This window comes from Talpa europaea (assembly GCF_964194135.1).
Source record: "Talpa europaea genome assembly, chromosome: 6".
In the NCBI taxonomy this organism is placed as follows: Eukaryota; Metazoa; Chordata; class Mammalia; order Eulipotyphla; family Talpidae; genus Talpa; species Talpa europaea.
Window position 1 is genome coordinate 9508509 of NC_140072.1, and position 25627 is coordinate 9534135.

Genomic DNA, 25627 nt, shown 5'->3' on the forward strand with positions numbered 1-25627 from the left:
TGTGAATCGGAACTGCAGACCGAGGGTTGCTTTATCTAGAGAAAAACACAAGACCAGGTTTATTTCATACAATGTTATTCACACATTTTTCATTTTCTAATTTATACATAATATACAAAGAAGTGAAGATAACATTATTTCATATGCGCCAATAAGAGCCAGGACTTAGACAAACTGGTCCAGAAACAATCCATAGCAAAAGGAGACACTCGAGAGTAAAGCCTAAGCAGTTCTGCCCAATTAAGTTTCTTTATTCTGAAATGTCATTTTCAGATTTTACCAAAACTCCATGCCAATTTGTTAAAAGGTAGAATTTAGGGAGGTGGGTACCAAAATGGCAGACTATAAAATTCTGATACTAGCAGATAGAACAGGACCTGAAATATTGGGAAGACTGGGTTGGTAACACTGGAGCACATGGCAAAACCAGGAACCTTGTTTCCTGATGAATTATTCTCTAGGCCTTTCTCAGTATGTAGAGATAACGGCCTGTGCCAACAGAGGGTAAGGATAAAGGAAAACTAGGTACTCAACTGTGCAAATACAGCAAAGTCATTACCAATCTCCAACAAGGACAACTTTGATCCTGAAAACAGGAGTCAATACTGGGAACAAAAGTTCCATATGGGGCCAAGACACTTTGAGGCTGCCCAAACAAAGTAGGAAAGGGTGGAAGCTGTGTATGGAGCTGGGCGTATGGAAGCAACTGCCACTGTGACTGGGACATGCGGATGAACCAGTGTGACCAAGGGAAGGGACAGTGACAAGGGGCTAGATTTAATGGCCTCAACATGGAATGCTGGGTTAGAAAACTAGAATAACTCAACATCAAAAAACGTGAGAAAGTACGCCTGGCACCCCAAACCTTATGCCATTATTTTCAGGTTCATGATATGAACAGCTAGGTGATAAAACCTTTATATTCAATATTATGCTCAGAAGATTGCTTTTCTTCTGCAGACCTCTAATAAAAAAATCCCTTACAGGTTCAATCAAAAGAGTTAGCATGGTTCGTTTTAGTTTTCAGCAATAAACGTAAGTGGGTCAACGTAAATGTTTTATACAAAATACTGACTTCAACAAAATACAAAGCACTTTCTTTATCTCTCAGAAACTGAATATACAAAGCAAGGTATTTTTTCCAAAATATTTTCATAGGCAAAGGATTAAAAACGATTTTAATTATACACATATGGTCACAATTTTGCCTTAAAAAGATTGTTGGGAAATGTACATAAGGCCGCTTGTAAATGTACATCATGTTACTGTTATAATGTCTTATGTCCAGGAAAAAAATGTTATCATACAGATTTGCTCTTACTTGGGAGTAGGCTATTCAAAAATACAGTACTCTTCTGTACAAAGAAAAAAGTCACATCACATTTAATAAGATGGAAAAAGCATTGGCCTCCATGGTAACCAAATATCTCAGTCCAATACTTTCTATTATGCACAATACCCTGACTTCTTGAAAGTGATCCAAATCCTAGCATGTCCATATTAACAGAGTCAACTATGTTATAAAACAAAATGTTTCTCACAATAATAAAAAGAAAGCTGGTTCATACTTCTGAAACCATATAAAGATAAAAAATTTTTAAAAAATCACTCTCGATTTGGAGAAATAAATTTACATTATACAATACTATATGCCAGGTCAAAGAGGGCAGGGACGTAAATGTACACTAAAATGCAAATGTTTCCCAAAGAGATAAAACAAATTCCATTTACAGCATGAAGGTTTACAAATGTACACCTGTACAACCAAGGGAAGCATCACTACTAAATTAGCAAGGCTTTTATAATAACATTGAAACAAGATTTGCTTTCAAAGTGTAAACTTACACCTATTACTACACACACAATGCATATATTTATAGGAAGCAAAAGAAGCTATCTGAATATGTAATCATGCTTAAATGTTGAGCTATCAAAATTCACTTTTCAGTGGCCCCTTTTCACCTCTATCTGGTTCCTATTTTCAGAATCTACTATGAAAAAGTAAAATAAAGCTCAACACTTCCTCAACACGTCCTTGTAATTCTATAAGCAAAACAATATACAAATTTTCACTCTTTCTCATTGCAAACCAAACTGAAAAGTTAAAAATGGCATTTAACTTTTCATTTAGTGCACTTAGCTGGATGGAAGTGTCACCGTGATTTTGTTTTTTTTTTTTTTCCTATCTCTTATAACAATTACATATGTAAGTATATACAATATTTCTTCTGTACATGGCCAGACATGTTTTAGGGCAGTATTTGTATTAAAACCACATCCACTGTAGATAACGTAAGTTCTTTTCATCCCAAATCATTTACTTCTTGTCTTACTTGCTGAGTTTTTATTTGCATGATAATTTGTGAATTACCAAAATACAACTTAACTTCCTTTTTAAAATATTAATAATATTTATGCAGTTGATTGTTAATCTGTTATAAAAGGCTTCACACAAAGGACAAAAAAAAAAAAATAAGGACTATATTTCTATGTACATCTCTATAAACCTGTTGTGCTATGGGGTCCGTAGACCTACCAGACTGCAAGCCAGTTTATTAAAAGAATACTGTACTTTTTCCTTTAAAAACTATTTTTGTGACTTTACAAGGTAAAAATTTACAAAATATGTGACAGCTTTTTTTGATACAGTTACATCATATACAGGCATTCTGTGCTTTGCCAGCAATCCAATCTGATAGGTCTCCACTCAGGGCTGAATATAATTTATAATTCACCACCCCCACCCCCCAAATATACACAAGAACCTTAAAAAATTTACAAATGGATGAATAAAGTCAATAAATAGTTTTGCTTTAAAAAAAATTTGAAGATTCGTAGCTGAGTTGTGTTTTGATAATTCACAAAAGAAACGCTCCTTTCACATGGTCACATCCTCTTCTTTCTCTTTTTTCTTCACAGCATTCCATTGGGTGGTCCTCCAATAGGCCCTAGATCTGGGCTATTTTTCAAATAATATTTTTCCAACTTGGCCAGTATATGCTTCCCGTATGTGTATTTACGCAAAGTAGTAATGTGAGGTCGAATCTGAAAGACAAGTATCTGCTTAGGAAATCTAAGTGATTTTTTGTTTCTCACTTCTTAAAAAAAAACATCTTCACATCTGGGTGATTTGGAAGAGTTAGCTGCAATTTTAAAATTCAAATCCACAGAAAGTTGTTCACAAAAGTAATTCTGACCAACTCAATCTCTCCAGGCTTCTAATCTTAAAGCTCTTCACCATGAATAAACAACTACTTGAAAACTATTACTACAACGCAAATGTCGAGGGGCTCCAAACATGGCAGAAAAGTGTCACTACTACTAGCTATTAAATTCTTATAGAATTGACAAAAGGCAGAATTTTATAGTTTGAAACAGGTGGACAAAATTCAATACAAAATGCAGCAAAAGACAATGACCCAGAAATCAGATATGGAAGTTAATGCATTTGATGATGTTCATTATCTCATTAGTTTTTAAAATGCAAATGCAGAGGGGAGGGGGCGGCGGCAGCTGAGCTAAGCTTTGGAAACAGCCCAAATGCCCCCAAATAGATGACTGGATCAAGAAGATGTGGTACATATATACCATGGAATATTACTCAGCATTCAAAAAAGATAAACACATGCAATTTGCAGCAACATGGATGGCGCTGGAAGGGATCATGCTCAGCGAAATAAGCCAGAAAGAAAAAGAAAAATACCGGATGGTCTCACTCATAGCAGGAATCTAGAAAACTTAAATAAGGGACCAGGAAAATGAATAACTATAAGTGAAAATCAAAATCAACAAAAAACTATAAACCAGAGACACTTTCTGGGGGGTGGGGGGCGGGAGGGGAGGGATTGGGGTCAGAATGGGGGGTTGCAATTGTATGGGGAATATAAAAATAAAATTTATTATTTAAAAAAAATAAAATAAAATGCAAATGCAAAAACAAACAAACAAACAAAAAAACCCATACCATTATCTTTTCTGTCCAAATTGGCAAAGATTTTATAAGTAATAACAGTATTGATGAAACAATGGTGAAATAGGCATACTCTTCATATGCTGGACAGATATGTAAAAACCAGTACTAGAGTTTTTGAGAGCAACTTGGCACTACTGAAATGTATAATGCTTATTATATACACTTTGTGCCAGCAACTGAATATTTAGAAATTTATCAGACAAAAGAATTATGCAAAGATAAAGCATAGCTTGTTATAGTTAAAAAGTTAGAAATAATCCAAATGTCATAAATATATTGATTAAACAATGTAGCTGTTTAAACTATGACTGGAAATTTTATATAAATGTGTATTTCCACTACTGTATTTAAGAAAATTTAATGTATCAAATTGAAGAATTAAAAAAATCAGATAAAAAATACTTTTACGATCTTATAACATCATATTCTTGTTATATCAGCTGAGTCCAAATAGGTTATGTATGTACTGTCTACTGTTTGTAAATGAATAAGTTTAGAAAAAGACTCAGAATAAATATTCAAGTATTACTTCTTCCAGTAGTCATTTTAGCAGTAAATTTACCTATGCAAATCAACAATTTCTTAAAAGATCATTAGATTTTAGGAAGTGGGTTCAGAGAGAAAACATTTTGAAGTCGTTACCACTATATGAGAAAAAAAAAAAAATTCAAGCCAACAAATTCTCTCTTTAGGAAAACAGATTTAGTTAGTGAAAAATTTTAATTAGACTTCAAAGTCAGTGTTTAACCAACTTATTATGGCAAATCATATATACCTGAATAAGATGGGGAAAGAGAACAATGCTTAAACTAGGTAAATAGATGAGAAATGGATGTTTTATTGAGATTACCTTAAGAATTTAATATAAGGGTACACCTGTCAAAGGTTAGTCAATTAACTTTAGTTTTCTTTTATTCCTGTTACAGACATAAGAGAAAATGAAAGCCTACAGAGGTTAATGCATAGCCTAAAGTCATACAAAATGAAGTATCTATATTAAGTTTTATAAACTGTATTACCTTGTGCATGATTATCTTTCTCTGAGCAGGTTCAGCCATATCAATCATCTTCTGAACTACATAATTGGCATACTGGTCCTTCATCATGGTGTATAAGGCACTGTGAGGACCATCATTCTGGCAGCAAACTTCATCAATCAGCAAAGCCCTCTCAGCACGGGAAGCATGAGTAACACACTTTTCTACTACGTTGCTAAAAATTAAACATACACAAAAGAATTATTTTGTCTTTTTCCTTTATAGCAAGAACAAAAGAGTCAAGATGGAATTCTTTTGTAATTAAATTTTTTTTTTTTAGATTTTTTTTTTTTAAAAAAGATTTATTTATACAAGCACTGGGTACAGTCAGAAGCACGGGAGGGTGAGAGAATTCACCAGAGTCAGAGCAGGGAGCAGAGCAGGCAGAAGGACCGAAGCACACTGCTGATGGGAGCAGCGGATGGCAGGAGAGGTCTGCACGCCATGTGGGACCCTCCTCTGGTGGCCGGGGAGCAGCCAGGGATTGAACCAGCGCTGCAGAGGCTGCGGGCAGCTTCGCAACCCAGCGCTCAACCACTGCGCCACCGGGGAGGCCGCTTTTGTAATTAATTTTTAAAACAAAAATTAGTATAATGGGAGATCCCATATTTGACATCCTCAAGTTTAATCACTAGTCTCTTAAAATTCTAAAAAAAGAAAAATAAAATAAAAAATAGGGCATTAAAGGAATGAGACGCTCATGAAAACATACTATATTAAAATTTACACGCAGGTTTAAGGGATAAAATTTTCTAAACACATAAAAAATATGGACTAAATGTAGGCAAATCAATGTGTTCTGTAGATTTTTTTAGGTATAAAAGCAATGGTCTATCTATATATCCTTTTGCCACTACTAAAACAAAAACAAAAACAAAAACAGATCACAATCTACATGCATTTCTGTACTTAATAAAAACCAAAACATTAAAAAGAACTGACCCTCGAAATTAGAAAATATTGCAATACCTGGCAAATTTGTGTTGACTCAGGGCTAAGACCTTCCCTCTGATTTCAGAAACAATTTTGCTCTTGTCTTCAGGTCGACCATGTTCCAGCACATGCTGAATGACGTAGTTGCCATACTGATCCTAAGTACAGATATGTAAATCTTAATTTCCTTAAGCCATTCCATAAGAATAATGATTATTCTTTAAAAAGACACACAGATGGTTCATGGGCGATACCACAGTGGGAAAACTATGGGGACTACAACGATGTAAGGGAAAAAATTGGTAATAAAAAAAATTTAAAAAGATACACTGAGAAACTGCCAAAAATAAATAAAAAGATATGCATCATTTCCCTAAAAACACTTTAGTATAGTTAGGAGACTACACCAGACTTTTGTCTCACAATGTGTTTCAAACAGTGTATTAACAATTACATAGTTTTAAAAAAGAAACCAGACCATTTTAAAAAGTATATAAATATTTCAAATTATTAAGGAGTTTATACCTGTACTAACTGTTCCGTATGTTGGTGGAGTTCTTCCAAGATAGGTAAGGTCTGCTCTGCAGTGCAGTGCTCAAGGATGCGTTGGATTACTCTACAGCCATAAGGATGAGTTGAGAGCACAAATACCTTAAAACAATTAGAAGAATTAAATTTTCATTTTCTGTTATTTTTGTAGTCAAATGCTCTATTCCTAAGTTACACTCATTTTCTGACATATCTGCAAAGTTCTATGAGGCATAAACATTTTTGATGACATGATGAATTACTTTAAAGTGGAAGGGTGGGGGACTCATCTTTATATGACCACCACAGTATTACCAAAGACTGAGAAGTGGGTTGCTTGGTTTAAGAGCTTACAGATATTTGATTAAAAAGGAATTTACAGAAGATAGAGAACATGTAATAATGAGAATGGCTGGAGGGGTATTACTGTAATTAAGAGCAATTAGTTACTACATATTAGTTACTAATTGCTATTTATTTTCTGCCTTTTATTACAGTCTTAAGTCTCTCCAGGAAATTTGGAAAACATTATTGGGCTTATGTACTAATGGTGGTTATCTTCTGCTTCTTAAAATAATACAACTAAACTGACATTTCCACTGCTTCTATGAAAGTGGCAGAAGTCAATGCACACTCGCTATTTTGTCTCTTATTTTTGTATGAAAGTACTGGTATTATCTTGTGACTTAAGAAAATGTTAACACTCAAACTCTATATAATAGTTACGCTAACTACTTAGAAGTTAACAGTCAATCTTACTTGTCCTTTGAAAGCATCAATGATGAACTGCAGTGACTGTGGCTGAACACATTCGATACATTTTTGTACAACATGGTTTCCGTTCTGATCTTTCACACATTTGAGTACATGACCATCTAGCTCCTTGACCATTTCACTCTGTAAAAGAGAAGGTGATATTTAAATAATCACCTCATCAAACAACACTAACAGGATTAAAAATATTGAAATGAAGACAAAAGTATACTCAAAATTTTGTGTGCGATTTAAAGTTTTATATTCCCCAAGTAAAATTAGCAGAAGTCACTGAAGATGAGAATTAGTAAAGCATTTTGCAGGATTATAAAGCAAACGATACTTGCTGAAATAAAACCTAGTGCTGCTAAATTTTCGATATATACATCTCCCACTCATCTTTCTCAGCTGATAACTAATAAAACTAATTCAGAATTCTATGGCTGTTTCTTAACTTTAAATGGCTACCTGAATCTCTCTCCAATGTGTGAACACAGGTAGGAATCGAGCACTATGGTCCATGTGATTTTCTTTTCTTTTTCTTTTTTTTTTTTAAAGATTTATTTATTTATTTATTTATTTATTTATTTATTTATTTATTTATTTATTTATTTATACAAGCACTGGGTACAGTCAGAAGCGCGGAAGGTTGAGAGAATTCACCAGAGCCAGAGCGGGGAGCAGAGCAGGCAGAAGGACCGAAGTACACTGCTGAGGGGAGCAGCGGGCGGCAGGAGAGGTCTGCGCGCCATGTGGGACCCTCCTCTGGTGGATGGGGAGCAGCTGGGGATCGAACCAGCGCCGCAGAGGCTGTGGGCAGCTTCGCAACCCAGCGCTCAACCGCTGCGCCACCAGGGAGGCCCCCCCATGTGATTTTCTTAATACATTATCTCAACTATGGGAAAAACTGTAGGGCATTTTACTCTTCCTTTTTTATGACCTTAAGAACTTGTTTCAATATAGCTTTTATTATTTGAAACCTTTGAGAACTTGGATAGATTCTTGGGAGAGTTTTTATTTCTTTGATTATGAATAAGGTTAAATATACTTATAGTAAGCTTTATTCACTATGTGCATTTTCTTTTAGCTAGTGATTTTCATATTTTTTCTTATGGATGTGAGAACTTGTTAGATAAAAATATTAATCCTGTGGGAAAAATAAAGGTAGCCACAAAATAATCTGTGAGGAACAATATCGTGCAATAGGGAACAATAATCGTGCAATAGGGAACAATAATGTGCAAAAATTCACAACACCTAGTATGTAAACTGACATTTAAAATAGCTCTCATCCAAAAATCTCTCTGGGGCCTCCCCGGTGGCACAGCGGTTGAGCGCTGGGTTGAGAAGCTGCCCGCGGCCTCTGTGGCGCCGGTTCGATCCCCGGCTGCTCCCCATCCACCAGAGGAGGGTCCCACATGGCGCGCAGACCTCTCCTGCCGCCCGCTGCTCCCCTCAGCAGTGTCCTTCGGTCCTTCTGCCTGCTCTGCTCCCCGCTCTGGCTCTGGTGAATCCTCTCACCCTCCCGCGCTTCTGACTGTACCCAGTGCATGTATAAATAAATAAAAAAATAAATAAATCTTAAAAAAAAAAAAAAACAAAAATCTCTCTGGTAGTCTGATATAATGGTGTGGGAATCTTGTTAACACAGATGTTTAGTTATAAATTTAACATAATGGATTAATTACAAAATAATACTGAAGAATCCATAGACTATTACCGTTATTTATGAACTGATTTATCTAAGGCTTACTCCCAGTGTTATATTTTCAAATACTAGACTTTAAATGTCTCTAGTATTTTTTTTGAAAGACTTATTTAGAACTAGGGTACAGGCCAGAGGTGTGTGTGTAGGGGGATGAGAAAGACTCACCAGATACAGAGTGGGAACAGAATAGGCAGATTGACTGAAGTACACTGCTGAGGGGAACAGCAGGCAAGACAGGAGAGGTCTGCTGTGCCATGTGTGTAGCTCCCTGGCTGGGGATCGAACTCGTGCTGCAGTGGCTGCAGGCAGCTTCATAGGTTGCATCTTAACCCCTTGTGCCACCAGAGAGGCCCTGTCTCTAGTTATTTTTAAAGAATCTATACCAATTTGAGACTTACGGCAGAGAATTTCTAAGCTTCTACATAATCAAATTTGTTGATCTTTCTCCATTGTGACATAGCTTCAACTACTCTAAAACTCATGGCTTCTTGGAGCAAAAAAAAACTTTTCTCACAGATTTTCTTTTCTTTTAAAAAAGATTTATTTATTTATTTATTTGTGCATACAAGAACTGGGGCACAGGCCAGAGGCGTGGGGGGTGGAAGGATACACCAGAGACAAGAGTGGGGAACAGAACAGGCAGACTGACTGAAGTACACTGTTGAGAGGAGCAGCGGGCGAGTCAGGAGAGGTCTGCTGCGCCATGTGGGTAGCTCCCTGGCCAGGGATTGAACTTGTGCTGCAGTGGCTGCAGACAGCCCCATAGGTTGCGTCTTGCGCCACCAAGGAGTGCCTCACACAGATTTTCAATGCTGTGATTAATGCATATATATCCATACATACATAGCCATCCATTTATCTATAACTGCTTTTAATTCTAGATTTAACTTTACGTGACTGATAGTCAAAGGTGGTTTCTTTCCAAACCTATTAATTATCAATGTCTTTTAAGAGGTAGTTAATTATTTTAATCTTTATTACGTGTCACTGTAATACATACAAAATAGAATCAACTTGGGTTATGAATTTCATTTTAATCATTTGTTTAATCTCATACAAATTGTGGTAAGCAGTACTTCATGATTTATTTTAAAAATCTAGCAGATCGGGCCTCTCCAGTGGTGGTTGAGTGCTGGGCTGCAAAGCTGCCCACAGCCTATGCAGTGCAGGTTCGATCCCCAGCGGCCAGCAAGGGTCCCACAAGGTGTACAGACCTCTCCAGACTCCCCACTGCTCCCCTCAGCAGTGTACTTTGTCAGTCTGCCTGCTCTGCTCCCCGCTCTGGCTCTGGTGAATTCTCTCACCCTCCCGCGCTTCTGACTGTACCCAGTGCTTGTATAAATAAATAAATAAATCCTTAAAGACAAAAAAAAAAAAAAAAAAAAAAAAATCTAGCAGATCACATCATTTTGTTCTCATTTCCTATTTGCAATATTCTTGTCATTTCAAGTAATTAAAAAAATTATTTTGATCATTTACAAGAAAATTTCCCTGAGTACGTGACTGGAACAGCATTAATTCCCTTTTTAACTTAAAATATTTAAATTCTTCCTGTAAAGAACAAGGTATATTCCCATTTGATTTATGTATTCTCTTTTCTCTTAAAGAATTGTAAATCTTGGGCCTCCCTGGTGGCGCAAGGGGTTAAGCACAGCACTACAAAGCTATCCGCAGCCTCTGCAGCACGAGTTCGATCCCCGGCCAGGGAGCTACCCACATGGTGCAGCAGACCTCTCCTGTCTCGCCTGCTGCAACCCTCAGCAGTGTATTTCAGTCAGTCTGCCTGTTCTGTTCCCCACTCTGTCTCTAGTGAATCCTCTACCCCCACAACCACTGCAACTCTGGCCTGTACCCCAGTTCTTGTATGCATAAATAAATAAATTTTGAAAAAAGAACTATAAATCTTGTTAAGATTTCTAGGTGACTTTTCCTGTTGAGACTTGAAAAAATTTATATATAGGAATGCAAATGGTTTCTACATTTTGAGTGTTGTGTTACATGTCAGAAATACAAGGTACAATCTAAATACTGGAAACAGTAAAATGTACCACTATTACCACAGAAATCACATTAAGCCAATGACAGCACTAATACCCATTATCTAATAAGCACTCTTCCTGCCACAGAGTAGGTACTCAAATATCTTCATTTATTTTTAGAGATGAAAAGCTGTTGAAGAGTTATATAAATCTGTTTATGACTGATTTCTAAATATATTGATGTCTGAAAATATTTAATGTTTTACTTCAAGATTATTATAATATAAAAAAGCAATAATTTAGAAGTTAAATAAAGTGCAAAGATTTTGTCTTAACTTACAATTACCTGCTGGTCAGATGAAATAGATTCTAATGCTTTCTGAATAACACGGCAGCCATACATCTGCAAGGCTAACGGTAGAACATGACCACGAATACGAGTAGCCAGGGCTAATTTTTGATCCAAACTCCCAAACTGACAGAAAAGAAAATAATATTCCATAAAAGTGACAATAATTATTACGTTACTAAATTTGAACAACCACTGTTTGCAGTCTACTAAATCAAATTTTAAAATACTACATTTGGTAATTATGCAGGGATGAGGTTATTTAGGTGAAGGTTAATTAAGATAGATTCAGAGATATTTGAAATAAAACAATGTTTTTGTTTTGGTTAAGTCATTAACCAAATAATTTTCTTGTTACTAACATACTAGCCATTTGTTATTCTTTTAAAGTAAACATTTTAACTTAATCTTCACCTCAAACAAGCAAAACTCCCCTCATCTTTAATATAACGAATTTTTGAGCCACACATTTAGACCAGAGAATTCTCAACTCTATACTGACATAATTGTAGAGGAAATAGGTTAAGTCAAGCAACAACACAGATGTTTACTTACAAACTAAAAAGTAGCAAAATCATAAAACTTTAAACCTAACAAATCTAAAAAGACCATATTGTTATTCATTAACTGTTTCACTTAAGACTCATTCCCAATATTTTATATTTTCAAACATTAATCAGGATTAAACCAGGCCCATATATTTAAAAATATTTTTGTGAAAAATATAACCCATAATGTCATATTAACCATTTTTAGGTATATACTCAAGAGTATTAATCATATTTAACACTGCTGTGTAGCCACCACCATTATCTATACCTAAATCTTTTCAATTACCCCAGAACAAATGGCATATATATTATCCTCCATTTCCTCTTCCCTCAACTCTTCAAAGTCCAATCTACTGTTTCTATAAATTTGCAGTGTCTAGTTATTTTATGTAAATGGAATCCTATAGTGTTTGTCATTTTGTATCTGGCTTATTTCATTAAGCTTCATTTATGTTGCAGCAGGTATCAAAGCTTCATTCCTTATTAATGCTGAATAGTCCTATTGCACACATACACTACACTTTGTTTACCCATTCATCTGTTGAACACTTGTGTTGTTTCCACCTCTTGGTTATTATGAATTGGCTAAAAATTTCTACCTCTTGGCTAAAATGAACACTGGTGTCTGAGTCCCTGCTTTCAATTTTTCTGGGGTAGTTACCGAGGAGTGGAACTGCTAGGTTACACAACTATGTTACATTTATGTTTAGCTACGCCAAACCATTTCCCACAGCGACTGTACCATTTTCATTCCCACCAACAATGGTATGAGGGTTCTAATTTTCCACATCTCCAACATTTGTTATTTTCCAATTTTTTATTATAGTAAATCTAGTAAATGTAAAGTGGAATGTGACTGTTTTTGATTTACATTTCCTGACTAAGAATGTTAAGCTTCTTTTCCTGTGCTCATTAGTTATTTATAATGCTCTATGGAAAAATGTTTATTCAAGTCCTTTATCCATTTTTTGAGTGTCTTTTTGTTGTTGGAATTTTAGGAGCTCTTTATTCTAGATATAAAATCACTATCAGATATATGATTTACAAACATTTTTTCACAAGAGTGTATGTTTATAAGAACATGATTATTATTAAACTTTGAGCTGTTTAAGTTATCAAGCAGATACATGGATATACAAGCATGAACTCAGGCTTACCTCAAAAAACTTCTGTATAACATAGTTGCCAAAAACATCTGTCATTAATTGATAGGCTGCTTGTAGAATTTCATTAAATACCATCTGTCGCTCAGCTGGAGTAGCTCTTTCTAGCTTTTGCTGTATGAACCTATGTGGGGAAAATTTAAATGACACACAGTACATTTAAAATGATCCCCTATAATTAATTATCTTTCTGACTTGAGTATTATACCCCTCCCTCTACATTTATACACACAAAATTATTTCCAGAAATACTACTAACATACTTTATGCTGTGAACAGCTGATTTAAAACAAAAAGGACAAAATTTTCAAAGAATTTCTTTATAAGACCTTAATTTAAGAGAACAATTAGACTGACAAGATATCTGGAACATGGTTGCACATAAGAGAAAGTTACAGGGCCTCCCTGGTGGTGCAAGGGGTTAAGACGCAACCTACAAGTCTATCCACAAACACTGCAGCACAAGTTCAATTAGGGCCAGGGAGGTACCCATATGGCACAGCAGACCTCTCCTGACTTGCCCGCTGCTCCCCTCACTAGTGTATTTCAGTCAATCTACCTGTTCTGCTCCCTACTCTGTCTCTGGTGAATCGTCTCACCCCCTGCACCTCTGGCCTGTACCCCAATTCTTGTATGCATAAATAAATAAATCTTTTAAAAAAAGAGAAAGTTACAAATGTTTTACTGGTTATTAATCTAGCTTCCATAACATACAATGTTACTAGATATCTATTTTAACAAAGTCTTTGAAATAAAATACACCAAGCACAGCTAAATTCTTAACTAAGTTAGCAACTGTGAGCACTGCAAGCTTAATGCATTCATAATCAATGTAATAAAAATAATAAAAAGGCACTGTTACATGTTTACTATAATGTTCTCATTGTAAAAAAAACTGGGAAGACTAAAATAAATTCATTTTTTAAAGATTGTGTATAAAATAAATTCAAAATCTGCATTTTATCATTTATCCTAATATGAAAGAAAAAATACAATCCACATTGGGTATTTACTTTTTAAAAACTTTTCTGTCGTTTCAGTGATTCTAGTAAAGAAAAATTTAGGCTCTTCTACTGTAGCAATTTCAAGCAAAAATGCAAATGGAAATACCATAAATCACTATGACCTACCTAGAACCATGCTGGTCTTGAGAAAATTCAACTATGTGTCCGATCAAGTCTCTAAGTTGAAGGTTTGGGAAGCGGTTGTTTCTGAAATCTTCCAATAATCTACTTCGGCCAGAAGGCATAATATCAGACCTGTTATACCGAAGTCGAGAAGGAGGAAAGAGCTGGCTGCTGGAGCTAAATAGACTGGAAGTGCTTGAGGCACTTCGATATTTTGCTTCTGCTCCAGGTGCTGCAGAGATATAGCGACCACTACCATTTGTAAGTCCTCCTACAACAAAGCAGTTGTGGTCAGCAAATATTTTTGACAAATAAAAGTTAAACTAAAAATTCAGTCAATAAAGAAATAGTCACTGCACAAATTTCTAATTTATTACAACAGGAAATTAAAACTGGGAATAGAAAATCTCACACATTTACTTAATGTGTGTGTAAGGGGGGTGCCGGGGAGAGAGAAGCAGTAGGGGTGAGAGTAGAAAGCCAGGAAAAATAAGCCCATATTTGTTCTTCCAGTTTGTTTAAAATATAATTTTAAAAAATCTAATACATAAAACCTGTATTTATTCTTGGAAACTTAGTTTAAAACATAACATCTTATTTCATGCATACTAATATCAATACCAGACACTGTAACCGCCAATATTCCTAGTTACATTAACCAGCAAGTTATAAATATCCAGCAAACTCAGATTTTAACTACTGAAATAAGAGTTTGATATTTCTTTGCAGTTAAGGCAACATCAATGGCTAAATCTGTACTTTTTAAGAAACACTAAAAAAGGAGTCATAAATATTTATGTGTAAAGAAGAAGTAACTTTTCTTAGTGAACCTACTGATTAAAATTTTGAGCTTAGAAAACCCACAATATTAGATAACACATCTATATTATGCACTTAAAATTTAAATTTTTAAGACTTATCTCTCATAAGTCTATTTTACAGATCAGAACTGTGATAAACAGTTATTATTCCTAGTTTAATACGGATCATTTAAAACAAACGAATAAAAAGCCTCTTTAAACTTACATGCTATTCCAAAAAAGAAAATTAAAGAGCAGTAGATACGAAAATAAACACAAACAGGAAATTATTCTTTTTACAAATCACAGTTTAAAAGTACTTGACAGTGTCCTTTTAAAAAAGAAAACTATATGGAAAATTATAAAATGCAGATTTAGTTATTGGGATATATACAAAATCCACTATTAGCTTTATGCTACTATATACCAGTTCTACGTAGAGTATTCCTACACATACAATCCAGTCCACTGGGTAGAGATGATGCCAAGGACACACTGTCAGTGCAAAATTACAGGTCCAAAAGAGTTATAAGGACACGGAGTAGTAACAGAATTATAATCCTGGATAGTAAACTGAGTTAACAGCATTCTGCTTTTATTTTCCATCTCTACTGCCCTAGTCTCACTTTTCTTCATTGTATTTCCCATAATCCAGGATTAATATACATATTATTATTAATTTGGATCCTTAGTCCCTTTGCCATCATAAAATACATATGTATTTCTACATCCTAGAAGCCAAGTGCCTAAAAATATGTTTGACAATTATTATTCACACAGTAAATATTTTGAAAGACAACTAGGGAGCATGACTATTTCCATATAACATCAAAGTCTACGTTCTAGTGCTGTATCTTTAAGTGTCATTTTATACACCCAAACCACTAACTTAAAATTTTCATCCTCATTTCAGCTCTACGTAACTATCTCAATGACCAATGCAAAAATCTAAAATGTGGAAGATTTTAATACTTTCGCAATTTCCTAGTCCCATTATTATTTCTATTTCCATAGTTCTATCAACTGTTCACAACAATAACTGATCACTAGTCCATTAGTTTTCCCCAACAATTCTTTAACCTTTTTTGTAGGGCAGGGATATTCTGTTCATCATTCCAACCTACTTTTTACAAACAGCAATTATATTTTCTAGTTCAATGGCCACTGTGATGTCCTTTTATGCTAAAAATCTATAGCATTCTGCTAGAGTACATCCTCTAAATTTTTAACTTGGTTTCCAAGTCATTTTCCCAAACCTATTTCTAGCACCAATTTGTGTTAGAAGTACCTCCCCTCTATTTGTAACTATCTATGTACTGCCGTTCGTTACCGCAAACATAAGGCCTACACATACATCTTAATCCTAGATACTCAACATTAAATTCAAAATATATACTTACCCCCCAGAAATGATAATACCAATTTTACTTGGTACTTCCCTTAGCAGTGTATTTTAGTATATCCACCTGTTCTGCTCCCTACTCTGTCTCTGGTGAATCCTTTTATATTCCGCATCTCTGGCCCACACCCCAGTTCTTCTACGCAAGTAGCCCTATTAATATCCACAAAATATCCTGGATATTATTTGATTATATATTCTATAAGCTTCTAATACCAAACTCCTGATACACTTTGACAACTTAAAATGTCTGAAAAACTCTCAACCGCCTTGAGTTACAAAATCTTTATAAGTTCAGCTCTAATTACAAAACTGAAACATTTTCAATCAAGGAAGGATCCCTTCCTTTCCTTACAATTTATTAAACATTTAAAACCCGGGCCTCCCCTGGTGGCGCAGTGGTTGAGCGCTGGGCTGCAAAGCTGCTTGCAGCCTCTGCAGCGCTGGTTCAATCCCCGGCCACAGGGTGAGGGTCCCACATAGCGTGCAGACCTCTCCTGCCACCCACTGCTCCCCTCAGCAGTGTATTTCAGTTGTCTGCCTGTTCTGTTCCCTGTTCTGGCTCTGGTGAATTCTCTCACCCTCCCGTACTTCTGACTGTACCCAGTGCTTGTATAAAAAAACAACAACAAATCTTTAAAAAAAAAAAAAAAACACACACATTTAAAACCCAATTATAATATACATTAAGTATTTTAAATATGGTTGTCTAAATAGTGACAGGATGTCATTCAAAACCTATTTTGGAATTGAGGATTCTACAAAACAAATGACCTATACTCCTCGGAAGTGCTGAGGTCCTAAAACACTGACAGTTTGAGATTAAATCAGAGCATAAAGCCACAACAAATGAATGCCAAATGTTTAAGTCTCAACTGAACAATGGGTCCTCAAATCAATCAATCTTCTTCTCAATACCTCCCCCATGCCCAGCTTTCTTTCTCATAAAGAACATCAGTGAGATAACTGTCAAAGTTTGAATAAAGTTAGCTAATTTGATAGCAATGTGTCAGTTAATTTCCTGACTTTGATATTTACGGTTATATGAAAGAACGTCCTATTTTCAGAAAATACTGACATGAGCAAGGGACAATATATCTGCAAGTTCCTTTTAAAACTATGAGGAAAAAAACTGGATATGAAGGAAGAGGGCAATGCATAGAGGAGGTGAGGGGAAAATGATAAAGAAAATGTGGTAAGGTAACATTTGGGGAAACTGGATGAAGGGTATTCTGAAATTATTTTATTTTAGTGTTTGTAACTTCCTTATAAGTCTGAAATCATTCCATAAGTAAAAACAAACAGATCATCTATAATCATACCACTCCTGTTAGTTTAAAAGCAGATGCATTCTGCACCAAATGTGTTTAAGGTTTATTAAGTTATTTTGCTTCATCACTGACATAATCTCTCCCCTACTTCATTTTGAGTAATAGTGTATGGGACATGGAGATCTGTACTATTAATTTACAGATGAAGTTAACTCTGGACCCAAAGTGATGTGACATGCAGTTAGTAAGTCAGGACTGTCAGCCCGGAGTTTATGATATAATAGCCTGCAGTCCTTTATATGGGATTTTAACGGGTATCTTTCCAGTTCATGAAAAAACTGAATGCAGGAGACGCCTTACAATAATATTCCAGTAGAGATAATTATGATTATACAAGTTTTTATCGACTTCCTTGAGAATTTAAACTTCTTCCCTATCAAATACCAGAAATCAAAAAGCTTTAAAAATAAGAAGGAAGAAAAACCAAGGTAACAACTGTAACAACCACAAAACAAGCCTCACTTCATTCTTTTCCATTTCCCTGAGATCTGAATGGTAGCTCCTCAACCTATCAGACCTGTGTGTTCCTTTAAAAATAGAGTCCTTAGCCTTACTCAGGATCTAAGTGGGTAGTTTTTATTAAGACAAAAAAAATGTGGACCTTCCTGGTGGTCGAGGGGTTAAGTCTCAGCACTATCACCACTACAACCTGAGTTTGATCCCAGGCCAGGGAGCTAACCCATATATGGTGCATATCTCCTGCCTCACCCGCTGCTTCCCTTAGCAGTGTATTTTAGTATATCCACCTGTTCTGCTCCCTACTCTGTCTCTGGTGAATCCTTTTATATCCCGCACCTCTGGCCCACACCCCAGTTCTTCTACGCAAACACCTATTTGAGGCAACCCTGGACTTTTCATTTCGTTTTTCAGATCCTGTAGACCTCTGCTCATTATCCAATTTCAAAGGCAGTTCTGGTCAGGGCTCGGAGAGATATGAGGAGCATAATGAAGAAAGTTTCTCTTGTCTTAGTGCCATGAACACTTGGTAGAAATATGAATGCTAAAGATACTCCAAGTATCTCCAAGTGAAGCCTCTGAAGGAAATAAGAAAGATGTTATTGGAAAATGGAAGAAAGGCAATCCTTGTTGGTGGAAAATGCAACTAAACTGTTACACTGGGTGGAAAGCAGAACTTAGATGGGACAGATTGGCAATTAATTGAGATTTTTAAGCAAGTGTTAAAGGTAGGTGTGTCCTGGTTTCTCAGAGTTGCTTATAGTCAGAGAGAAAATAAAAGACAAAAGAAAATTTGAAGAAAGAACTGTTAAGCAAAAGAAAACCAGAATTAGCTAATTTGAAAATATTTTATCCAGACACAGTCAAGGGGATTGGCCAGACATCCTCTCAGTATCAATGGAAGACTGAAACTTTTCTTTCTGCAGAAAAGCTGTCAAACAGGGCTGAAATGGAGAAATGGGACAAAATGAAAACTGACTGGACGGGCAGAGTCACAGATGCACAGAACACAACCACTAACCACAGATGAATGTCGTCAGGCCTTGAAATCGACCGGGATTTGTCTGCTAGGTCTTATTCTTGCTTGGGATTGAAAATTTTTATTCCTTACACTTCCAATTTTTCCCCTTGGAAAGGGACTATCTATCCATCCAAAGCCTGTTCTAATATACTGCACTGGGTTGGATTTTGATCTGCCTCCGCTGCCCCAAGATATGTTTAAGCTCTGTCTCCTGGTACCTGTGAATTTGACTTTATTTGAAAATAGGGTCTTTGTAAATGCAATCAAAACGATGTCATAATGGATTATAGTGGACTTTCATCCAGGGGATGAAAACGGCAAATAGTTCCCCTTCCTCCCCTTCTTCTAAGTGGAAGAAAATTAGTAAAGACAAACATAGCGAGAAGGCCACATAAGAATGGAGGCAGACTGGAGTGATTCATCTAAAAGTGAAGGAATGAACCAATGATTGTCAATCACCACATTTGCAGGGAGGCTATGCCAGAAGAGACAAGGAAGGACTTTCCATTACAGCTCCCAGCTTTTTTTTTTTTTTTTTTAAAGGGGAGCATGGCCTTGATTTGACTTTTCACCTTCAGAACTGTGAGATAATAAATTTGTTATTTAAGTTACTTAGTTGTAATAATTTGTTATGGCAGCCCTAGAAAATAAATACATGATCTACTTTTAACAATCCTGAGATAAAGATACTATGTGATAAATTGGCTTAGAGAAGTTAAATACCTTACTCAAGCATGCAGAGCTAAAACTAGTTATATTTTTTATCATCCTTTGCATAATTCACTTAAAGCTGAAAAAATTCGGGCCTCCCCTGGTGGCGCAGAGGTTGAGTGCTGGGGTTGCGAGGCTGCCCGCAGCCTCTGCAGCGATAGTTCGATCCCCGGCCACCTGCGAGGGTCCCCCCCCCCCACAAAATAATAATAATAAAAAAGCTGAAAAAATTCAGTTATAACTTGCTTATACTTCACGAAGAATGAATGACATATATACTATTCTTAAATATGGAATATGCTTAAGATTACATGGAGTTTTCCAGTTATCATTAACTATTTGCCATTTAAAGACATTTTATCAGGAAAAACTGAAGTTTTACTTTAAAAATCAAAGTGATTCTACTTAAAAATATAAACTATCATTTTAATAGTATAATATAAAAAGGCATAAACGTAAAGCATGTTAACTTTACACTTGTAAATTTTTAACAACATGTAAACGAACATCAGATGCAAACTACAAAACAAAAATATCTGTTGTGTCCATTTCTAATGCTTGTAATATTTTCCTAAAAGCAATTAAGCAATTTTACCTTAAAAACAAACAAAAACCCAATAATATGGAGACCTCATAACAGAAGATATTTAATAATCTCTCATTCATCAAGAGCATTTAAACAGACTGAGCTTTTACTATATGAACTAAAGTGCTCAGTTACTATTATGTAATTTATATCACTAGCTTCCACGCCAATTTCCATTATTATACCAAAAAGGTTAGTTTCTATTTGTTTTCAAAAACTGCCCGAATCATCACCTGTAGTGAAAACTACCTCTGTGATTGTTGAACATGATGATACCGCACAAAAAAGTCGTGAGGTAAGCTCTACTGGCTGTCTAATAGGAACATGTAGGCAAGAGTATTTCCCTGTATATTTCAAATTATCCTCTCAGATTTGAGCTGAACTGTTTTCTTGGTGACAGCCAGTAAGCCATCAAGCTATAGTTGCAATTTCCTGATTCTGGTGAAGGAAAAACTGCAGGAGCTGGAATTTTTCTTTTTAGTTTTGATCATTTAGAAGGAGATATACAATCTCAAGGTTTTTTAAGTTATAAATACTGGGGAGAATAGTTTTGATCCTAGACAAATGTTACAGGCACATTTCTTTTTTCTTTTGATAGGGTTGTTAGTGGTGGGAAGAGGGCTGAACAGGGAAGGTAATGTGGTCAATGCATTTAAACCATAAATCCTTCCACCTAAATCCTTCCACAAACAAAAGAACCCCAAAAACATACAAAAAGAGAAACCTCACAACCTAGAGCTATTAAACTTTTCAAACTACAGTATCCTATAGGCCATTAGCCTAACGCTGACCAGAGAATACACTGACTTAAAACAGCCCAGTAATACTTTAATATAGAAATCTGTGTATAATTTTTAAAAACAAAGCTTCCAGTGTCCAAGAATAGATTATCAGTAAAATATCAAGGGTGATAAAAACAAAATGAAACAAAAACACCACTATGATAGCACCTAGACTGAAATATAAGGCAAAACAAAACTCTTGTTGACACATCATCACTACTATTCCCGGATTCAAATTCGATTATCCAAAAGATTTTACCCCAAAGCTGTGGATCAAGGTCTGGGCTTCCTTGCTTCTAATCTAGTAGGAAAAACAAACCCTGAAATAAGCATAATATAACCCAGTCAGTGGCAAATTTGTTATTAAAAAACCATAAAAGATAGAGACTTCTCCTTTTGGGGGGCGAGATAATGCTAATGGAGAGAATCAGTATATTTTTATAAAATGGAATTACTCAAGTGCAGGAAGGTAACAGCATCACAATTATTTTATTCTAATTGCTGTGTTTACTTGTCTGTATTCATCTCAAAACTACAAACTTGACAATGGTGGGTAGGAATAGTGTTCTTTTCCTCAATACTGTTTTGCCAGTCAAGAAAAGCCCGACATGAAGATATTCAATATTGGCTGATGACATTAATAAGTAATAATTTTGATAAGACAAAACTTTCAAAGCAGGCCAATAAAAAGAGATTAGTTTTAACAGAAATTAAGCTTGTTATTTCTATTCTATTTAAAATGCCATAAAGGAGATCTTTAGTTGATTAGTTATCAAGTTGCATATTATTTATACATATACTTAGGATTCTTGAGGTAGAAAAGATTAAATTTGTATTGAAGGTCAATTGTTAGCAGTGTAGGGCCTCCCCGGTGGCGCAGCGGTTGAGCACTGGGCTGCGAAGCTGCCCGCAGCCTCTGCAGCGCCGGTTCGATCCCCGACTGCCAGGAGGGTCCCACACGGCGCACAGACCTCTCCTGCCGTCCGCTGCTCCCCTCAGCAGTGTGCTTCATCAGTCTGCCTGTTCTGCTCCCTGCTCTGGCTCTGGTGAATTCTCTCACCCTCCCAGTCTTCTGACTGCACCCAGTGCGTGTATAAATAAATAAATCTTTAAAAAAAAAATTGTTAGCAAGTGAAAAACCATAAAGAAGCCAAATATACTGATGTTCAAACTCCTTTCCTCACCAACTCATTTTACCAAAATTTTATAAAAAGTTCACACAATTTTAAATTCAGGGAATAGGAAGAGATACATTACTCCTTTACATAGTTTTCTTTGGATAGTTACTAGAAATAAAAGCATTCTCTGAGAAGTGTGACATCTTGGAATGAACCAGCTCAACCCGGCCCATAACTTTTGTTCTGCCTAATTACATGACTCTAAGCAAGTTACATAATTTCTCTGAAAGTGAAATTTGTATGTGGCATGTAAGTTCATTTCTCCCCATGTGGATATCCATTGACTCTATTCTAAACCTGCTGAAACATCTGTCCTACTTATATACTCTGGGATGGCACCTTCACCACAACTGGGTAACTAAAAAAGTAGGTCTACATCTGGATTTTTTATTCTATTTTACCTATCTAACCTGGTGACAATAACACATGTTTAAATTTTATATTAAAAATTTCTATCTTTATAGTAAAATTTCTGTATTATTTTAATTAACAATTATAGTAAGTTTTGATATCTGGCTAAGTTATAAGTTCTCTAACTTCATCCAATAACTAACTCTCAGCTGCTTTTTAATTTTCATTTTAAAAATCAATCTGGCAATTTCTTCTAAAAGGCCTGAAAAATTATTGAGGTTGTGCTAAATCTACGTATCTACTAGAAGAAGTATGTTTGTAATTCTGAGTCTTTCAACCCACAAACATGTTAGGTCCTTCCATTTTGTCTTCTTTAGTTTCTGTCAATGTTTTATAGTTTACAGTGTAAAAGATCTTGTCCTCTTTCACTGAATTTATTCCTATGTTCACTACAAGGAAACACCTCACATGAAAACACTGAACACATAAGGTCAAGTTAATTTCAATGTCACCACATTAGACATACACTGCTTTCATTTTAAAAGGTTATTTGGTGAAACTTCCAGATCACTCATGAGGCACATCTGCCAAAGGTTATTTTTTGATCCTGTATATATATACTCAGTATATATATTATAAACAGAGTACAATGATGTAAATTTTAGGTGAATTTTTTTTGTAGATTAAAATAATTTTTCAGGCACACATGAAGATGTAATTACTAACTCAGAAAGAAGGAAAGGGCAGAAAAACAATTGAGTGATGGCTGTAATGCATAGGTGAATGCATAGGTAAATGCATAGGTTCTATGAATAAAAAAGGAAAATGACAGCAAATGATAAACAGAATTAAGGTCAGCAAAAAGATAAAAATTTATATACTTTCAAGGGGAAAAAAACATTTTAAAACACAAAATGCTATCAGACATTTCTATTTTCTGCTCTCATTCTATAAGCTATTTAAAAATTTTAAATATGCAATGGCAAAGAGTGTCTAGGTCAAAGAAAGGGGAAAAAAATGCTGCAGGGAGATAAAGGGGTGGGGTTGAGAGGAGAACTCACTGTCAAGGTTCACAGGAACACATAAAAAAGATCCAGTAATTATGAATTAAAAAGTTAGTGTGAACTGGTGTGATCATATGTAAATTATGAATTCTTTCTTCTATAGTGTCTCTCTCCATGTGGTCACTACTGAAAATTTCAGTGGGATAATCCATCTTTTTACATGAAAAGTACAGCATCTAGCCAACAGAACCCTCACAATCATCCCCAAAATCATTCCTATAATTGTGACTGTTGCCACACATTTCCAAATTGTTCATCTCCTCAAACCTGGTGTTTTAAACAGGTACTCCAAGAGACCCCAATGCTGAGCTGAATCAGATCAAGTATTTGCTAGTACTCAATGTGTGATTATCTTAGTAAACTGGTGAAAACACTATCAGTTATTAGAACCACAAAGTCACAGATTTTACTAAAGGATAATGAATAAAATACAAGGGCAACAATCACTGTGATCCAAAACTAGAATATCAAATTTACACACAGAAACAAAACATAATAGATAATAAACAGTATCTCCTCCACACAAGAATATAATTTAAAAATTTCTTCACAACCTATTTCGTTCTCACCAGCAAGTAAATGACTTTGAGGGTTAAAGCAGTGCTTTAATTTCTATCAGAACAAGAACCTGTAAATAATATTCTGTTGAGTGGGTATGATGCCTTGTAGCCATTCCCCAAGTAGCCTGCTTTATGATTAAAACATAGCCTTATTTTATGGAGCAGATAATATATTTGGATTTTCAAAATGCTTAGGCAAGAGCTTTCTTATTAATCTCAAGAATAACTAAATTGAGAAAGGGATCTGGAAGTCTAATAATCTTGTATATTACTTTAAAATATATAAACCAGGGCACTATGAAGTTAAACAGTTTCTTGAGTGGCTAGAATAGTTATTTATATACTTTATGAACTTCTCAGTTCATTACAGACTATAAAAGGCAAGGATAGTTGCCACAAGAGTGTTCTGGGTTCAGTTTTGTCATCTGTTGGTTTGGGCAAGTCTCTAGGGCTCAAATGACCTATAATTTTCTCATCTATTTAATGGGCATATCATTCAGTCAGTCAATCTGTATCAGCAATTAGGATGAAATGAGGTAATGAATATGAAGGTGCTTTAGAAAATTATCAAATGCTATTTAGTCATGGGGAACTTTTATTACTACTTAAAGGATAATAGCACTCTCAATAAAAGCTTCACAGTAAGTCCCCCCTGTGCCCTCCACACCTTTAAAGACCATGTATAAAACAAAAAAAACTGCAGAGCCTTATAACCAAACTTGGACATACTTGCTTTATTTCTTAAGAATTTCACTTCAAGAGGAGCAGCTGACTAAATCTGCCAAAGGCCAGCAATTTTAACAGATAACTAATATATAATAGGAAAAATGATCCTAAAAGTCAATGTCATCCCACCTATGCTTAAAATTTTCTTTGATAACGAGAAGACAGGTTATGGAATTTTCTAATCCACAGCAAGCTAAAGCACTATTTGATTACTAAACACATGACCTTAAATGACTCTTTGGAATTGATGTCACCTTTCAATAACTAATTTCTTGGAGTTCAAAGTTTGCATTCCACTTTTTAGTATCCCTTTCTTAAGGAAACAATGTCAGTGCAAAAAATGATGAACTGCAAGAGGACATTTGTTTGTCAAGTTCTAAAGTTAAATAAAAACACAGAATGATGCATCATATCCAAGAAGTTTCATATATCTAACTACGAGGAAAGATTAAAGCAGAAATCATAAACATCATAAACACTGGATTGTATAAGTTAATTAAAAGAAGAAAAACAAAGGAAACAGGGAAGGAAATAACTAGTTAATTCTAATAGAATGAAATA

The 25627-nt window shown here is 35.3% G+C and overlaps 1 protein-coding gene across 9 annotated transcripts in view; it reads right to left on the reverse strand.

Annotated features, from left to right (window-relative positions):
- Positions 1–2913: 2913 nt before the first annotated feature.
- The window catches only part of PUM2 (pumilio RNA binding family member 2), a gene marked incomplete at both ends in the record, with an annotated part of 60868 nt that continues 38154 nt past the window's right edge, over positions 2914–25627 (reverse strand). For 5 of the 9 annotated variants that reach the window (XM_084235173.1, XM_084235172.1, XM_084235169.1 and 2 more), the window contains 8 exons: positions 2914–3045; positions 4993–5185; positions 5980–6101; positions 6469–6594; positions 7231–7368; positions 11258–11386; positions 12969–13098; positions 14105–14372. In XM_084235173.1, the coding sequence (XP_084091299.1) occupies positions 2914–3045; positions 4993–5185; positions 5980–6101; positions 6469–6594; positions 7231–7368; positions 11258–11386; positions 12969–13098; positions 14105–14372 (1238 nt within the window). Of the gene's footprint in view, positions 3046–4992; positions 5186–5979; positions 6102–6468; positions 6595–7230; positions 7369–11251; positions 11387–12968; positions 13099–14104; positions 14373–25627 lie in introns of all 9 variants that reach the window. The other 4 variants (XM_084235174.1, XM_084235170.1, XM_084235167.1 and 1 more) reach the window with 1 other exon arrangement.